The following is an 18,060-nucleotide window of genomic DNA, read 5'->3' on the forward strand; positions in this document are numbered from 1 at the left end:
AAAAAGATTTCTGAACCCTGCCACTTGAAAAAACACTAAATGCTAACAGTTTGCCATGATCTCTCCAGAATGCAGAAAATCCCTCATATCCTAAAACATTACAAGAAATAAAAAGAAAATAGTATCCATTTGTCAGAAAATTGCTAATCTATCTTTTATGATTTCTCTTTTTATCACCATGCAATCTGCTGCAGTGAGAACTCTAGAGTTCCTAACAGAGGAAAAGCAAAAATAAGGCCAGAGTAGAATTTCCCAGAATTTCTCCATTATTTATGGAACACACATTAAAATTCAGAGGAATCTTCTTTGGTAGTAATTGGAGAACAAAATATTCTAAATTTCTTAGTATCATAAAAATGTATTTGTTTAGTGTAATCTTTGATATTTTTCAAATCAACATCTAAAAGACTAAAGAATACTAGGCTATACTATGAATTTATTATACTTGCATTTGATGATGTTCACTTTGTATTAAAGTATTAAACTGAAATAATTTTAAATTTGTAATTTAATGTAATGCTCATAAAAGTGAAGAGTGGATAGCCATCATTTGATCCAGGCATAGGAGAAGCAAGCATCATGCAAACTTTCCATGAACAGCTGTGCCAAGGCACCCCACGCTTGACCCATAAGAGCTCTTCCTATCTGAGTCCTGATCCTCTCTCATTTTATTTTCATTGGAGATGAATTACACTATGACGAAAACAACATTGCAAATATAGTACAAGAAATTTTTGATATTTGAATATAGTTATCTTAGTTTTATTATTTTTTAATCTTCTAATGCAGTGTTGAAATTCAACTATACAGTGCTTTCCCAAAAATGAAAAAATAAACAAAAAAACCCAACAAAACACTCAGATATTTTAAACCTCAGTTGGAACCATTTTTATTCTGACCCTCACTTGGTATAAAAGGGCGAATTGTGTTGCTAGATAAATGTTGGTATTTTTACAAAATGATTATTTTAATGTAGGTGTTTTGGGGACTTCTGAGAGCCCCTCTTCTTTTTCATTTGGGTGAAACATGGTAAGTTTGAATCATGGGGTTGGGGTGCTCCCACATAAAGCCCCTGATCAGAAGGTGCATATGATGGCAGAGTAATGTGACTTCTATAAGAAGTGGCTGCCTTTCTCACCTTCAGAGACCAGGGTTGGGATGTAAGTGCAAATAGGAGTCAACTTTATCACTGTGCCACAGTGCCAGTTAGATTTTTAAAGCTGAAATCTAATAAACTAAGATTTGTCAATTTGATAAGTATTATAACCAATATTTGAATGAAATTTAATTAGGATAACTTATTTTTATTGAGTCCAGAGCGTGCTAGCTTATTAATTTTAGCACTAGGTTCTTTTCAGGTCTACTTTTACCTTGGACAGTATTTCTCAGATCAAGACATTTGGTTATTCTTAACGAATCAACAGCTTACTTACTCACCCAGAACAATCAACAGTTCATCAATCAAATGTAGATACAACCAACTCTCTAGGCATGTACTGAACAGAAAATATACAGTCTTGTAAGCAATTAACACAGGTCAGTGCTGGGGCCCAGCAGCTATACCAAGGAACATTACAAATCTCCAATATTTCTTATAACATTTACTTATAATCATCAGATATCAATTCTTTAGTTGCTCTAATACACTTATTACTCTTTCAGGAATTCTCCAATGAGAAAGGATGCATATGTCTATTTTAATGGCCTGTTACGAAAAGGAGTACTTTAAGCAATTGCTCTTGATGTTTTAAAGTTATTGGTTAATTCTCTCTTAGGCCAATTTGCTTGCGTGTATAAAGAAGAAACATATATTAGTTGGTTAAAATCCAAAGTATGGTTACTTGATGGTCTCACTTGAAAGAGTAGTCTCAACAAGATAACTCTTAGTTATTTATATTAAAGAACACAAAGAAAAATACAATCGCTGAAATGAAAATTTTCGCTGCTTCTTCTGTCTTATTAACCCTGGAAGAGAGGAGAGCTATCCATGAGGCTGGTCTAAGTGTCTGATAGCACTTCTGGATTCTGTAGCTTATTTGTGTGTTTAGTTAACTTTTTTCTTAGTTGTCATACATATAAAGGGAAGTCCCTTGAAATCCCTCCTGGCCAGGGGAAAGCTCCTCTCACCTGTGAAGGGTTAAGAAGCTAAAGGTAACCTCGCTGGCACCTGACCAAAATGACCAATGAGGAGACAAGATACTTTCAAAAGCTGGGAGGAGGGAGAGAAACAAAGGGTCTGTGTGTCTGTCTATATTCTGTCTTTGCCAGGGATAGACCAGGAATGGAATTTTAGAACTTTTAGTAAGTAATCTAGCTAGGTACGTGTTGGATTATGATTTCTTTAAATGGCTGAGAAAAGAACTGTGCTGAATAGAATAACTATTTCTGTCTGTGTATCTTTTTTGTAACTTAAGGTTTTGCCTAGAGGGGTTCTCTATGTTTTGAATCTAATTACCCTGTAAGGTATCTACCATCCTGATTTTACAGGGCGGATTTCTTTATTTCTATTTACTTCTATTTTTTATTAAAAGTCTTCTTGTAAGAAAACTGAATGCTTTTTCATTATTCTCAGATCCAAGGGTTTGGGTCTGTGGTCATCTATGCAAATTGGTGAGGCTTTTTATCCAACATTTCCCAGGAAAGGGGGGGTGCAAGTGTTGGGAGGATTGTTCATTGTTCTTAAGATCCAAGGGTCTGGGTCTGTAGTCACCTAGGCAAATTGGTGAGGCTTTTTACCAAACCTTGTCCAGGAAGTGGGGTGCAAGGTTTTGGGAAGTATTTTGGGGGGAAAGATGTGTCCAAACAGCTCTTCCCCAGTAACCAGTATTAGTTTGGTGGTGGTAGCAGCCAATCCAAGGACAAAGGGTGGAATATTTTGTATCTTGGGAAAGTTTTGACCTAAGCTGGTAAAGATAAGCTTAGGAGGTTTTTCATGCAGGTCCCCACATCTGTACCCTAGAGTTCAGAGTCGGGGAGGAACCGTGACATTAGTATTTTACCCTGGAGGAGGGGAGAACCATGGGGGTTCAGCTAGTTCTGGGGTCCCCCATGGTAACTTCAGTTTTACATACATTGTTTGGAATTTTGTCAGAGTGGGGCCACCTTCTTGTTTTTATCAGACTCAGAGCTCAGATTTCCTCTCTCTCTCTGCTGCTCTTGTTGGTATATAACAAATATCTTCAATCATTTTCTTAGTCAGGGATTTTTTGTTTGTTTAATTTCAAGGATTGTATTTCAGTAATAGCCTGGACTATGAACTGGAATATCACTTTTTAAGCAATTTCTTTCAATATTTCCCAGTTATACCCCGGTTATGTGCTTATATCTTTCAACATTCCTTTTTCCTTCTTGTGCTGTACCATTCATTCCACTCAACATTCCTTTTTCTTTCTTGTGCTGTACCATTCATTCCACTTCTGCAGTACATCAATCATTTAGAATTAAAACAAAAATCCCCTAAATTTCCTCCCAATTTAGTTGATGTAGTCTGTGCATTGTTTGGTTATATCTCTTACCTTTCTTTTCACATGGTTAGGGCTTAAATAACATGAGACATTATTGACATACATAGAGATGGTTTATCTGATTCATAAGGAAAAGAAATTTACAGCTTCTAATTTGGGGTGAAAGACATATTGAAGGAACAAAACAGATTATTCACCTATGGAAAGATGGTGCTTTTGATTCAGAAAGCAAACACATGTAGTTTCACATTTGGGGTGAAAGCTAGTTGGTTTGGACTTCTTAATTTTCCAGTTCCCACAGTAAGTTATTTCTAGTTGGATTAACTCCTACAGTTTCTTTACTCATCTTTGGTCTTTGGTCTGAGGAGCTAACAATAGTTGGAAGACTTGTTATCAAGCTTTCCCTTCCTGGGGAATGTGTACTTCAGCTTCAGTTTAACTGATATTCCCCAGACAAGATGTCCCACCTGTTGGATGTGAATATTGGCTCCCAATGCCTTTAGCTCCAACAAGAAGCTAGTTTTGGATAATGCATAGGGGTGTATGGTTGTAATGTTGGCTGACACAGATAGATAGTTTCCTGATGAAAAGGGGAGGAAAGAAAACTATAGCTGTTAATCTTTTCAGGGCATATTTGACAACTATACTTCTTACAGGGGAAAGGTCATGGAAAAGGCTTGTCTGTGAAGGTCTTAGCCAGAAAAGACCTAGGAAGGTATGTGTAGAGGAGCTGAAGGAAGTCCTGGGGTAAAGACCTAATATAAAAGGCAACCTAAGCAATGTCAGAAGTAGCTCTGATGGAACAATGACATGGATGGTTGAGCTTAGAGCAGATGGCTATTCACTAGTTAGGGCCTTAGAGGGAGGGTCTGAGCTACCTTGTATCTTTTTGTAATGTCCATTTTAAGAGATAAGTAGACAACTCTCTTACCAAAGGTGATGGATTGATTGCAGTCCTAGGGAGAAGTTTGTGAGGAGCACCTGTAGTAAGAGGAGAAAGACTACTGTGGATTGAGGCAATAAGAGCTGAGGAACTCTCTTTAAACATGGGGAAAAGGGCTTACTTCAGCACAGGGAAGGGTTATGGGGAGTAGCATTCCCTGAAGCTGGGACAAGGGCCCAGCCATTGAAACAAGGTTAACAGATTCATAGATTCCAAGGCCAGAAAGGACCATTCTGATCATCTAGTCTGACCTCCTGTACAACACTGTCAAGGTTCCTTCCCCACTCTGAACTCTAGGGTACAGATGTGGGGACCTGCATGAAAGACCCCCTAAGCTTATTCTTACCAGCTTAGGTTAAAAACTTCCTCAAGGTACAAACTTTGCTTTAACCTTGAACCCTACGCTGCCACCACCAAGCGTGTTAAACAAAGAACAGGGAAAGAGCCCACTTGGAGACGTCTTCCCCCAAAAGATCCCCCGAAGCCCTACACCCCCTTTCCTGGGGAAGGCTTGATAAAAAATCCTCACCAATTTGCATAGGTGAACACAGACCCAAACCCTTGGATCTTAAGAACAATGAAAAATCAATCAGGTTCTTAAAAGAAGAATTTTAATTCAGGAAAAAGTAAAAGAATCACCTCTGTAAAATCAGGATGGTAAATATCTTACAGGGTAATCAGATTCAAAACATAGAGAATCCCTCTAGGCAAAACCTTAAGTTACAAAAAGACCCAAAAACAAGAATATACATTCCATTCAGCCCAGCTATTTTACCAACCATTAAACAAAAGGAAATCTAACGCATTTCTAGCTAGATTACTTACTAACTTTTTATGGGAGTTCTGAGCTGCATTCCAGATCTGTTCCCGGCAAAAGCATCACACAGACAGAAAGGCCCTTTGTTCCCCCCGCTCCAGCTTTGAAAGCATCTTGTCTCCTCATTGGTCATTTTGGTCAGGTGCCAGAGAGGTTACTTTAGCTTCTTAACCCTTTACAGGTGAAAGGGTTTTGCCTCTGGCCAGGAGGGATTTAAAGGTGGTTACCCTTCCCTTCATATTTATGACACCCCCCTCCTCCAAATCACAGATAGGGTGAAACACTGGCTGTGATTTCTTCCTGGAGCTCTAGGAGAAAACAGAGTTAATAAGACACATGCAACCTCTAAATATACTACCAAGTGTATAAAGACTAACAATATTTCCCACATCTCAAAGACGATTTTAACCAGTTGATTCTGGGAAACTTTCACGGGAGAGTGAAAGCCACTTTGTTAGAAGCTCCTGAGATGTGTTGTATGTCGAAATCAAAATCTTGGAGAGCTTAACTCCACTGAATAAGTTTTTTGTTATTTCCCGTGGCGGTATGAAGCCACTGTAGCGCAGCATGGCCGGTTTGCAGGTGGAAATGCCGTCCCCAAGTGTATGGGCATAGCTTTTCCAGAGTGTAGACAATGGCGTAACATTCCTTTTCACTGATTGACCAGTGGCTTTCCCTCTCAGACAGCTTCTTGCTGAGAAAGACGACAGGATGGAACTCTTGATTCGGTCCCTCCTGCATTAAGACTGCTCCCACACCACGCTCGGATGCATCTGTGGTTACTAGGAATGGTTTGTCAAAGTCTGGGGCCCTTAGTACAGGGTCAGACATGAGTGTCGCTTTAAGCTGGTTAAAGGCCTTCTGACACTTTTCGGCCCGCTGAATGGTATTTGGCTGTTTCTTTTTGGTTAGGTCTGTCAGTGGGGCGGCGATTTGGCTGTATTGCGGTACAAATCGCCTGTAATATCCGGCCAAGCCTAAGAAGGATTGGACATGTTTCTTTGACTTTGGGACAGGCCACTTTTGGATAGCGTCCACTTTGGCCTGTAGGGGGTAGATAGCTCCTAGACCCACCTCGTGTCCAAGGTAAGTCACTCTGTTTAGGCCTATTTGACACTTCTTAGCCTTAACAATTAGTCCTGCCTCCCTTATGCGCTCAAAGACTTTTTGTAGATGTTCCAGGAGTTCTGCCCAGGAATCCGAAAATATGGTCACATCGTCAAGGTAGGCGACTGCATATTCTCCTAATCCCGCTAGGAGACCATCTACAAGTCTTTGGAAGGTGGCGGCTGGATTTCGCAGCCTGAAAGGGAGCACATTAAATTCATACAGCCCAACATATGTGGTGAAGGCTGACCTTTCGTTGGCAGATTCATCTAGTGGTACCTGCCAGTACCTCTTGGTTAAGTCCAAGGTAGAGATGAACTGGGCCCGTCCCAGTTTCTCTAATAGTTCATCTGTGCATGGCATTGGATAGTTGTCTGGGTGAGTTACGGCCTTTAGTTTATGGTAGTCCACGCAAAAACGTATCTCCCTATCTGGTTTGGGAACTAGAACCACTGGAGATGCCCATGCACTTCCAGAGGGGCAGATTACACCCATATGTAGCATACCCTGGATCTCCCGTTCTATAGCAGTTTTAGCTGGAGGAGACACCCGGTAAGGTTGGGCTCTAATTGGGTGAGCATTACCTGTGTCAATGAAATGGTATGCCCGTTCAGTCAGTCCTGGGGTGGCTGAGAACGTCGGCGCGTAGCTAGTGCACAGCTCCTTGATCTGCTGTCACTGCATACGCCCAAAGGTCATGGAGAGGTTCACCTCTTCCACGCCACCAGAACTTTTTCCTTCGTAGTAGACACCTTCAGGTCACTCAGTTTCATCTCCTCCCTGGGCTGTAAACTGACAAACCTTTAATTCTCTGGAATAAAAGGGCTTTAGAGAATTAACGTGCTACATCGTAGGCTTTCGGTTGGAGGTGGGGAATGCTATGAGATAATTAATAGCTCTCAGGCGCTCTTGGACTGTGAATGGCCCTTCCCACGACGCTTCCATTTTATGGGCCTGGAGCGCCTTTAAGATTATGACCTGGTCCCCTACTTTGAAGGAATGCTCTCTGGCATGTTTATCATACCAGGCTTTTTGCTTTTTTGAGCATCCTTTAGGTTTTCTTTAGCAAGGGCTAAAGAGGTTCGGAGGGTGGTTTGCAGGTTGGTTACAAAGTCCAGAATGTTAGTTCCTGGAGAAGGTGTAAACCCCTCCCATTGCTGCTTCACCAACTGCAATGGCCCCTTAACCTCACGGCCATATACAAGTTCAAATGGGGAAAACCCTGAACTGGAATGTGGTACAGCTCTGTAGGCAAAGAGCAACTGCTGCAACACTAGGTCCCAATTATTGGAGTGCTCATTTACAAATTTATGTATTATGGCCCCCAAAGTTCCATTAAACTTCTCCACCAGGCCATTTATTTGAAGATGGTAAGGGGTGGCAACCAAGTGATTCACCCCATGAGCTTCCCAAAGGCTTTCCATAGTTCCTGCCAGGAAATTAGTTCCTGCATCTGTGAGGATGTCAGAGGGCCAACCTACCCTGGCAAAAATGTCTGTTAGTGCCTGGCACACACTTTTAGCCCTGATGTTGCTTAGAGCTACTGTTTCCGGCCATCGGGTGGCAAAATCCATGAAAGTCAGTATGTACTGCTTTCCTCTGGGTGTCCTTTTTGGAAAAGGATCCAGAATATCCACAGCTACTCACTGAAATGGGACCTCAATTATGGGCAGTGGCTGTAGAGGGGCTTTGACCTGGTCTTAGGGTTTTCCCACTCTTTGGCACACCTCACAAGATCAGACATAGGTAGAAATATCCTTGCCGATTCCCTCCCAGTGGAATGACTTTCCCAAGTGGTCTTTGATTCTGTTCACCCCAGCATGGCCACTAGGATGATCGTGGGCTAAGCTTAATAGCTTTAACTGGTACTTAGTTGGAACTGTCTCTGAGGATGCCAGTCTTCCTGGTGTCCACCAGAAAGAGTTTCCTTGTATAAAAGTCCTCTTTCTACAACAAACCTGGATCGATTAGAAGAGCTGAGAGGCAGTGGGTTGCTCCATGCTGCCGTCCAAGCTCTCTGGGGGCTTTCATTTGCTTTTTGTTCGGTCTGGAACTGTTCCCTTGATGCTGGAGAGATCAGTTCCTCATTGGATTGTGGACCTAGGCTTGGTCCCTCTGGAAGCAATGCAGGTGATGGGGCTGTTTCCGCTGACTGTGAAACGCTCTCCACTGGTGCACTATGTTGGGGTTCAGGCTCCAGCTGAGCCTCTTGTGTAGGGTTATCGGCTGCCGCCGGTTCAAGTTCAGTGGGGCCCTCTGGTGTTGGGGTTGCAAGTACTGGGTTCAGTGCTGGCACTGGTTCTGGTGCTGGGGCTGGCTCTGTCTGGGTCTCTGGGATTGGATCCACTACTGCTGTTGCAGACGTTGGCATGGCATCACCTCTGACCATGTCCTGGTAGAAGTTTCTGGAACAGCGCTAGGTGCGATGGCTTGCTTTGCCTGGCTGCAAGTGACCATTCCCACCCTTTTGGCTAGCTTCATATGATTGGCCAAGTCTTCCCCCAACAGCATGGGGATGGGATAATCATCATAGACTGCAAAAGTTCACGTTCCTGACCAGCCCTTGTACTGGACTGGCAACTTGGCTGTAGGCAATTCAAAAGAGTTTGACTTGAAGGGTTGAATTGTCACCTGGATCTCTGGGTTGATTAAATTGGGGTCCACTAAGGAAGCATGGATAGCCGACACTTGTGGTCCGGTGTCCCTCCACGCGGTGACCTTCTTCCCGCCCACACTCACAGTTTCCCTCCACTCCGAGGATATCTGGGAGGTATCTGGGCCTGAGGACCTCTGGTGTGATTCCAGTGCAATGAACTGTAATCTGTTGGGGTTCTTGGGGCAGTTGGCCTTTACATGCCCCGACTCGTTACATTTAAAACATCGTCCACCTGACGGATCATTGGGATGACATGGGTTGCTGGAGAACAGTGTGACGGGACGATAAGGTGTCTGGAGTGTTCCTTGGTGTGTAGTTGGGGCCTTGGGCTGCCCCCGGTAGTAGGGTGTGGTTTGAGGTTGCCCCTTCAGGTATCTGCTCCAACTGTGACCAGGGTTGTTTCTCTCTCCTCCCTCCACCCGTTTTGTTCCGATTTGCTCCGCCTCTCTGGCGGTTCTTGACTGCTCATATTGATCAGCATAAGAAGCAAGACTTTCTGCTGAGTCCATTTTCTTATCCCATAAACACTGTTTTATTTCCTCCTTGGACATATTGAGGAATTGCTTCTGAGCCATCAAATCACACATTCCTTCAAAGGTAGTTACTTCCTTTGACCCATTTATCTAACAGATCCTTCATCTGGTTTAGATAAGCCACATTACTTAGTCCACGTCCTCCATTAAGGGCTCTAAATTTTACTCTGTACGTTTCAGGTGTAACTTGAAATTGCCTTAAAACCAAATCCTTGAATTTATTTTCGTGAGAAGCCTCATCAATAGGCATCTTATTGAAGATGTCCAGAGCTCTTCTAGTCAACTTTGCGACCAATGTGGCAATCTTGTGAGCTTCAGGAATTTTATGGAGTGTGCAGAGTCTCTCAAAGGTGAGAAAATATTCAGCAATATCACTGGATTCATCATACTGTGGACACAGTCGCTCCCATTTGTGGATTCTTGGGTACGGATTGTTAGGGTTATCCGATATATTCTGCTGAGCCTTTGCTTTCTCTATCTCCAGTGCATGCTTCCACTCTTTTTCCTTTGCCTCCATAGCTCTCCCATGGGCAGCCACTTGGGCTTTTTCTGCCTCTTCTGCTGCCTCCAGTCTGGTTAACTCCAGTTTGTGTTGTGCCTTGGTTTCTGTCATCTTAGCCTCTCTGTTTTTAACTAACTTTACACCCGAGAGTTAGAAAGAAAACCACAAAACAAACAAACAAACAAAAAACCTGGCTTGTAAAATTTTGCTGTGCTGTAACCTGATACCTGTGTTCTCTGATAGCTATTCTCAGCCTACAGAAAAATCCTTTAAAAAACCACCTCTTTCTCCAGACAAATAGACAGAAAAAGCCTCTAGCTGCTCTTAGCTTAAAAAACAACCTCTTCAGGTCTGTGAAAAACTTGTGAATTTCCCTGCAGGAGGTTAACTACCCTGCCTTTAGGCAGAGAAAACCCCAGCGCAAAAAAGAAAGATCCCTTTTGTTATGCCTGCTGCTCTGTTCCCCCCAGGCAGAGACATAGAATTTACAGCTGTAATCCTCTTTTACAAAACCTTTTAAAATCCTGCTGTGCTTCTGGTTCAAAAATGATCTAAAAAAAAGTCTCAAAATGATCTCAAAAAAATCTCAAAATGATCCCACCGCTCTACCACCATGTTAAGGTTCCTTCCCCACTCTGAACTCTAGGGTACAGATGTGGGGACCTGCATGAAAGACCCCCTAAGCTTATTCTTACCAGCTTAGGTTAAAAACTTCCTCAAGGTACAAACTTTGCCTTGTCCTTGAACCCAATGCTACCACCACCAAGCATGTTAAACAAAGAACAGCGAAAGAGCCCACTTGGAGACGTCTTCCCCCAAAAGATCCCCCGAAGCCCTACACCCCCTTTCCTGGGGAAGGCTTGATAAAAAATCCTCACCAATTTGCACAGGTGAACACAGACCCAAACCCTTGGATCTTAAGAACAATGAAAAAGCAATCAGGTTCTTAAAAGAAGAATTTTAATTAAAGAAAAAGTAAAAGAATCACCTCTGTAAAATCAGGATGGTAAATACTTTACAGGGTAATCAGATTCAAAACATAGAGAATCCCTCTAGGCAAAACCTTAAGTTACAAAAAGACCCAAAACCAGGAATATACATTCCATTCAGCAGAACCTATTTTACCAGCCATTTAACAAAAGGAAATCTAACACATTTCTAGCTAGATTACTTACTAACTTAACAGAAGTTCTGAAGAGCATTCCTGACCTGGTCCCAGCAAAAGCATCACAGACAGACAGACCCTTTGTTTCCCCCCACTCCAGCTTTGAAAGTATCTTGTCTCCTCATTGGTCATTTTGGTCAGGTGCCAGTAAGGTTATCTTAGCTTCTTAACCCTTTACAGGTGAAAGGATTTTGCTTCTGGCCAGGAGGGATTTTATAGTTCTGTATACAGAAAGGTGGTTACCCTTCCCTTTATATTTATGACATCTCCTCATTGGTCATTTTGGTCAGATGCCAGTGAGGTTACCTTAGCTTCTTAACCCTTACAGGTGAAAGGGTTTTGCCTCTGGACAGGAGGGATTTAAAGGTGGTTACCCTTCCTTTTATATTTATGACAAACACATACCATAGAACTTCCCCAGAATAATTCCTAGAGCATTTCATTCAGAAAAACATAAATCTTGATTTAAAAATTGTCAGTGATGGAGAATCTACAACAGCCCTCGGCAAGTTGTTCCAATGGTTAATTACTCTTACAGTTAAAAATGTATGCCTTAGTTCAGTGGTTCCCAAACTAGTTCCGCCACTTGTGCGGGGAAAGCCCCTGGTGGGCCGGGCCGGTTTGTTTACCTGCCACGTCTGCAGGTTTGGCCAATTGCGGCTCCCAGTGGCTGCGGTTCACTGCTCCAGGCAATGGGAGCTGCTGGAAGCGGCGCGGACCGAGGGATGTATTGGCTGCCACTTCCAGCAGCTCCCATTAGCCTGGAGCAGCGAACCGCGGCCACTGGGAGCCGCGATCGGCCAAACCTGCGGACGTGGCATGTAAACAAACCGGCCCGGCCCGCCAGGGTCTTTCCCTCCACAAACGGTGGAACAAGTTTGGGAACCACTGCCTTTTTTCATCTGAATTTGTCTAGCTTCAACTTGAAGAGCCTCTGCATTTAGCGGCCCAGGGGAAGACTTCTGTCACAAACAGGAGAATACTTTGGGCATGAAGACGACCATTGTGGCTGTGAAAAAGAGTGGACTTGTTTAGTTTATTTACTTAGATCCTTTGATTTTCCCTGGAAGGGGAGATTTATGATTTAGCTGGAGAACCAAGTTGCCTCAACAGACCAGACCAACCTACGAATAGGGAGAGACTGTGTACTTGAAGGGAAACAGAGATGCAGAGTGTGGGAAACTGAAGCACGGACAACTAGCTTATCCTATTCTGGGATCTGACTTATAGGAGAGAAACAAAATCAACCCCTTGTTTACTATGTTAGCAGGGGTAGGCCAGTAGCAGCCTGTCTTGAACACAGACTTTAATCACGGATGCCTTCATTTAGTATCACCACCAACCCTAAGGACTGAAGGGACAGAGGAGAAAGACGAAAGTGTATATGCCCTTCCCAGGCATGTCGAAGTGGAAGGGGCAATAGTGATAAGCATCCCAAGATACCTGAGGACTGAGAGGGTCAGGAGACAGCTGACTGGGATTGTGCAAGAATAGCTCAGTGCCAGCTGCCTTGACTGTTTGATTCCCCACATGTCCTTTGTAGAGTATCTGAAGTGACCATTCAGCTCTGTCCTCCTCCTGGCTCTTTGATCTATGTACAGGAGGACATTTTTGCAAGACTTTCATTTCCCAGCCTCCTATCTCCCAGATTATGTGTATACTATGAAAAAGCATTATGCTGTAAAATGTGCTAACTAATGCATTTTAACTAAAACAACATTAAACATGATTTGACACTATGTATAGACAGGGACAGTTGTGTTTAAAATAGTTAAGTTCCTAGGTTAAACATGACCAATAAACATTTTAAACACAACTATATCTGTCTACCATTGTCATGTTTAACATTCTGTTAGATAAACATTTTTTTTTCTAACGTGTTTTTCCAGTGTAAATAGGCATCAGTGTGGGGAATTTGGCATTCCCTCTTTAGTCTGTGAGACAGAGGTCTGGGGAAAGAGACTTGCAATGCTGCTTCCTAGACCATGATAGCTCAAAGGGTCACTGTGAGGGGAGATAAGGCTGATGATCTGCCAGTACAGCCAGTCTCTGGAATCCACGAAGCCCACCCTCAAACCTTTAGGTTTAGGGCCCTAGATATTTAAGGAAAATCTTATCTTTCGTTTTGATTTCTAAAATAACTATTTCCAGAATCTTTTCTTGCCAAGACTCTCTAAAATGTAAAGATCTACATTGACAGTAGAGATGGAATGAACAAGTAGCTGGGCTCCAATTCTGCAACAGGAGATTGGAAATGCACACAATCCTTATATAAAATAAATCTTACATTTGGGGTGTATCACAAAGAATCATTGTGCTATACCTATGCACAGTGGTGTGACCATCATGGTAAACTGTCAGTTACATTTGGAGGGAGGAGAGGAGGCACAACTTTATTCTGAATGCCTGCCCAACAGTGCTAAAGTTGGCTCTATTTGCAAGGTTACTATATGTTGCTCTGGGCTTCCTTTGCTGCATATGGCTGACCCTGAGCTCCTTCTTCCTCCCCGGAGAACTAGCTCCTGTAGCTCCTTCACTGGACAAGATATTTATTTAGCATTATTCTCTGGGTAAGAATGTTTGTTAAAGAAATCAGGATTTGTGTTGGGCTGGTAGAGGACTCATTCAGTTTGTGAATGCATATCAATGAAACAGGTGTAAATAAATCTGATAGCTTTAAATTATGTAAAATTGCATTCCATCTACTGTGCTATAGAGGATAGTGATTTCTTAATCAGGATATCTGTCCCTCATGTCACTCTTTGGGAAGTACAAATGTACTAACTAACAAGATAACTGTATCTGAGGAGATAATTGGGGATTAAATATCTAATCTGTAGAATATTGCAAATAAATCTTAAAATGTTTCAATACTTAAAGAATCACTGGAACTGCTGATGCCACCTTTTTATATAATGGTCAAGATATACAAATGACCAATCTGTCTTTAAAACAAAATATTTTGGTCCTCTGAAGGCTTTGTCTGTCCCCACTCCTAATTACTAGCCCCACCATCTCTTTAGAGTTTGTTTTCATCTAATCTTGTGTGGTGTTATTCACCCTCAATCTGTTTTGTCTTCAGAGGGTGAGGGTGCTCAGAAGCGTCCTGCATATAGCATCATCATCCTGCTGAATTCTCCCTCAAAGAGGAGCAGCACTGGGGCTGTGAGGAGAAGCATTTGTCACCTCTGTAAAGAACAGGGCAACTAGGAGAGGGCTAGGAAGAATCCCCAAGAGCAGAGAATAGAGAGATGGCCATAGCAGAGGGACTGTCTCTTGTCTTTAAAAAGTTTAGGATCAGTAAAATGTCTAATATTTAAAATTCAGCTGGTACAGATAAAAATAAGAGATTAAGTATTATATTATGAATGTTAAAGTGAACAGAAAAATCCTAAAAGCTAGTAGCATCCTATCTGTAACAACAGAAATCTCATGATTTCTCAATTTTTGTTATGACTAAAAGCTACTCTTGTACGCTATGAGAGTTCTTAGGAAGATAAGTAACAAAACTAATGCAAAATATGCATGCTTACATTTATGTGTAGAGTAAGGTTTGATAAAATAACTAGTTTTCTAAATCAAGAATGTAAGAGCACTTTCCTGCCTATTGGCCTTTGTATTTGTACTCTTATAAAATGCTGTCAGTACATCATCAATGTTAAAAATTTAATTGCACAAAAGTCAGAAAATTCATAATAAATGTTTCCATGGCAACCTCAGCTCAGTAGCTCAATTCAGCAACCTTTATTATTTCATTACATAATTGCAGAACACATATTTAGTAAAACAGAATTTTATATTACAAAAGTACTATGTAACCATAAAGTTGTATATATATCACATCTTATTGATAGATTTTCTGGAAGAGCTGTACAAAAAGAGCAGTTCTCTTCAATTATATTAGGGACAGTATGTATTGAAAAAAATAGCTAAATTATCAGGACACTGAAGTGATAAATCCAATACCAAACTTACTGAAATCCTAGGAAACATCTAGAATGACACATCCTTCAACTTCTAAGGCTCTGTGAAGAATTCGTATCTGATCTCTTGACATCAGAGGTAAAGTAGAAGTCATAGATGAAGTCTAACACAATACAAATGATAGATAATTGCTTTTCCAATGACCTGCATAAACACCCGTTACTTCTAGTTAGAAACTTGTCAAACTGTTCACAATCTCCACATTATAGGATTACATAACTTTCAGAAGAGTGTCACATTAGCTAGTGTTAGATGAATATATTGTGAAAGCCCCTATTGTAATGCATAGGTAAATTTCCAATTTTAATGCAACTACAATCTCAGGCTTAATGGTGCAACACTATGTTTATTTTTTTAAAGAAAAACAGACTGGAGAAATGATGATTTTCACTAAATACTCATCAAACAATGCAAAAATTACAGTAAAATCTGCCTTAGAGCCTACCTCTGAAGAGGGGTCCCTGTCACGACCAACTAGTTGCAGAGGCCACAGAACACAGCTGCTCTCTGGTCTGCAAACCTTTGAAGAGAGACCACCTCTTACAAGAGACCACTTTTGCTAACTCCCATGCGTGGTAGCTCTTGGCAGGTTTTACTGTACTTGGAAAACTTTCCACTAGCCCTTGGGCTAAAAATCTTTGAAGTTCCATCCTGAAAGGTCTCTTATTGAGAATAGGAGTGCAAAACGGAAATACTATTTCAATTTGTAAAGCCACTGAATAGGGTGGAATATCAATGTTAAAGTTCATATCAGGAGAATAATAATCCAAATTTTTAGTTTTTTCCCTCATATAATCTGTATTAGGCATTTGTACCAGGACTGAAATACTGAATACGAATTTGAACTTAACTCCTATGATGCCTGCATGCTCAAAGAGTATGCCTTTCCTAGACCACGAATATTCATATGGTACTCACTGTATCACACAAACATTCTATAGTATATGACCTTAGGAGACTGAAATTCCTACACTCCTGGGAACAACAATTTTGAATCCTAGTAGTCATCTTGGTTTATTCTTCTAAAATAGATACATTGAATATGATGAAGTTTACTGTGAAGTTTTTCAGATGAGATATAAACAAAAATCTAAGATTCTAAATAACCCTCTTATTCTTTCAAGAAAGCATTTGTCCTTGTGTGTGTGGCCAAAATTCCCTTCGCTGTGTGTCCTGTCTGCTGTTAATTTGCCAGATACCTGCAATCTAAGGGAGCTATTATTATGGATTTAGTTAGGGAAGCACTTTGAGATGGTTTAAGAAGAAATCAGCAATATAAATGTGAGTTAATAAAGGCCATACAGTGTATGTGCCTATTAAAGTGTCATAAACTGATGGTTATAGCAAGGGTTGGTTTATCACTTCACTGTTAGTTGAGGTACACACTTGTATACCGCTTCTCCTGGGTAGTACTGGTGGAAGAGATCAGGTTAACTACTCAGCATGGACAAGCACAATACTTATTATCAAACAACAGCAGTGTAATAGTGACACACACACGCACACTGTTCTGGATTAAACAATAGCTTTGTTTACAAACAAAATGTTAAAGTTCACACATTCAAATTACATAACTTAGACTTCTCTGGGCATATCCGTGCTCCCCACTAGCTAGCAGAGTCCTGATTCAAAAGAGGTAGAAGGAAAAATAAAAACTCACAGCTCTAGTTGTTTGGTGGCTGTCCACAAAGGCGGCTGCTGGTGGGGGGTAACATTTGGCACCTCCAAACCTACAGTTTTCGCTGTTGCCAGATCTTGCCATTTGTTTTAGCAGAAACAGTGATATTTAGTGATATTCGGAGTGTGTCTTTTCTCCATGCAACCCCAGCTCCTGGAGGCATTTTTCCTTATTTCCCCTCAGAATCTGCTGTGGCGCAGGACCACTAACACCTCGCGCGTGTGCCCCCATTTCCCGCCCTTTTCGTTCCCCTCTGCGGGTACCGTGCGGCCCCGGGAGCGCTGGAAGGCAGGGGAGGTGTCTACGTCTGCGCGCGATGTGGAGGGGGCGGCGGGCGGCGGCGGCGCCAGTCCTTCGGCGACGACGGCGACAGTGAGGAGGCTGGAGCTCATGATAGTGACCTGAGGGAGGGAAGTGGGGACCCCTACAGCCGGGGGCTGGACTGTGAGAAGCCGGGAGCCGCCGGTACCATTCTCATCACCGCGGGCCATTCGCAGCTCCGTGCTGGGTGCTGCCGAGCCCGGAGGGATCCGGCACCTGGCGCGGCGGCTCCCTGGGGAGTTGCGCAACCCCCCCGCCTCCCAGCACCTGCGCCTGGCCTGAGTGAGAGCGAGGAGGAGACGCTGCTGTGCCCGGGGGACTGTGCGGAGCGGCGGCTCCGCTGTCAGCTGGGGAAACCGCCTCCGCTCCATGAGCAGGGCTCGGCTGCTGCGCTCCGTGAGGGGGGAACCGCGGCCGCCGCCGGCACCAGCATGTGGACGCCGACCGAGGAGGAGAAATACGGCGTGGGTAGGTGCCGAGCCCCCTCTTCCCTTCCCCTGCTCCCCCAGCCACTGGCAGCACGGCGGCCCCCCTTTACTGCCTCAGTGGGCTGGGGAGCTCCGCACTGGGTGTGGGTCTGTATCCCGAGCTGACCTCTTAGGGTCCGAGGGTGGTGATGAGGCTGCCCCTCTTCTGAGCAGCCCCAGCTATTGTGCTGCGGGCGGGCGTTGCACATTGAACCCAAAGTTGCTGTAGCGGGAAGGGTCGTGGTGGGCCGCAGGTGGAGGGATGCGGGGGTGGGGCTGTTGCTGCTGCATGGCAGCGGCCGTCTCTCCGCCTTTTGAAAACAGTAACGTGTGCAGCAATGTTCGCATCCCACTGTTCCCAACTGCACCACAGGCCTAGGCATCCCCCAGCCCTCATCGCCTTGCGGGTACGGTAGGGAACGA

At 43.0% G+C, this 18,060-nt stretch overlaps 1 protein-coding gene across 12 annotated transcripts in view; it reads left to right on the forward strand.

Moving 5' to 3' along the window:
- Positions 1-17,120: 17,120 nt before the first annotated feature.
- The window catches only part of DOCK3 (dedicator of cytokinesis 3), a 585,316-nt gene continuing 584,376 nt past the window's right edge, over positions 17,121-18,060 (forward strand). For all 12 annotated transcript variants that reach the window (XM_073352483.1, XM_073352491.1, XM_073352484.1 and 9 more), the window contains exon 1: positions 17,121-17,638. In XM_073352483.1, the coding sequence (XP_073208584.1) occupies positions 17,602-17,638 (37 nt within the window). In that variant the 5' untranslated portion in view covers positions 17,121-17,601. The remainder of the gene's footprint in view (positions 17,639-18,060) is intronic.

Source organism: Lepidochelys kempii, chromosome 7 (assembly GCF_965140265.1).
Source record: "Lepidochelys kempii isolate rLepKem1 chromosome 7, rLepKem1.hap2, whole genome shotgun sequence".
NCBI classification, from domain to species: domain Eukaryota; kingdom Metazoa; phylum Chordata; order Testudines; family Cheloniidae; genus Lepidochelys; species Lepidochelys kempii.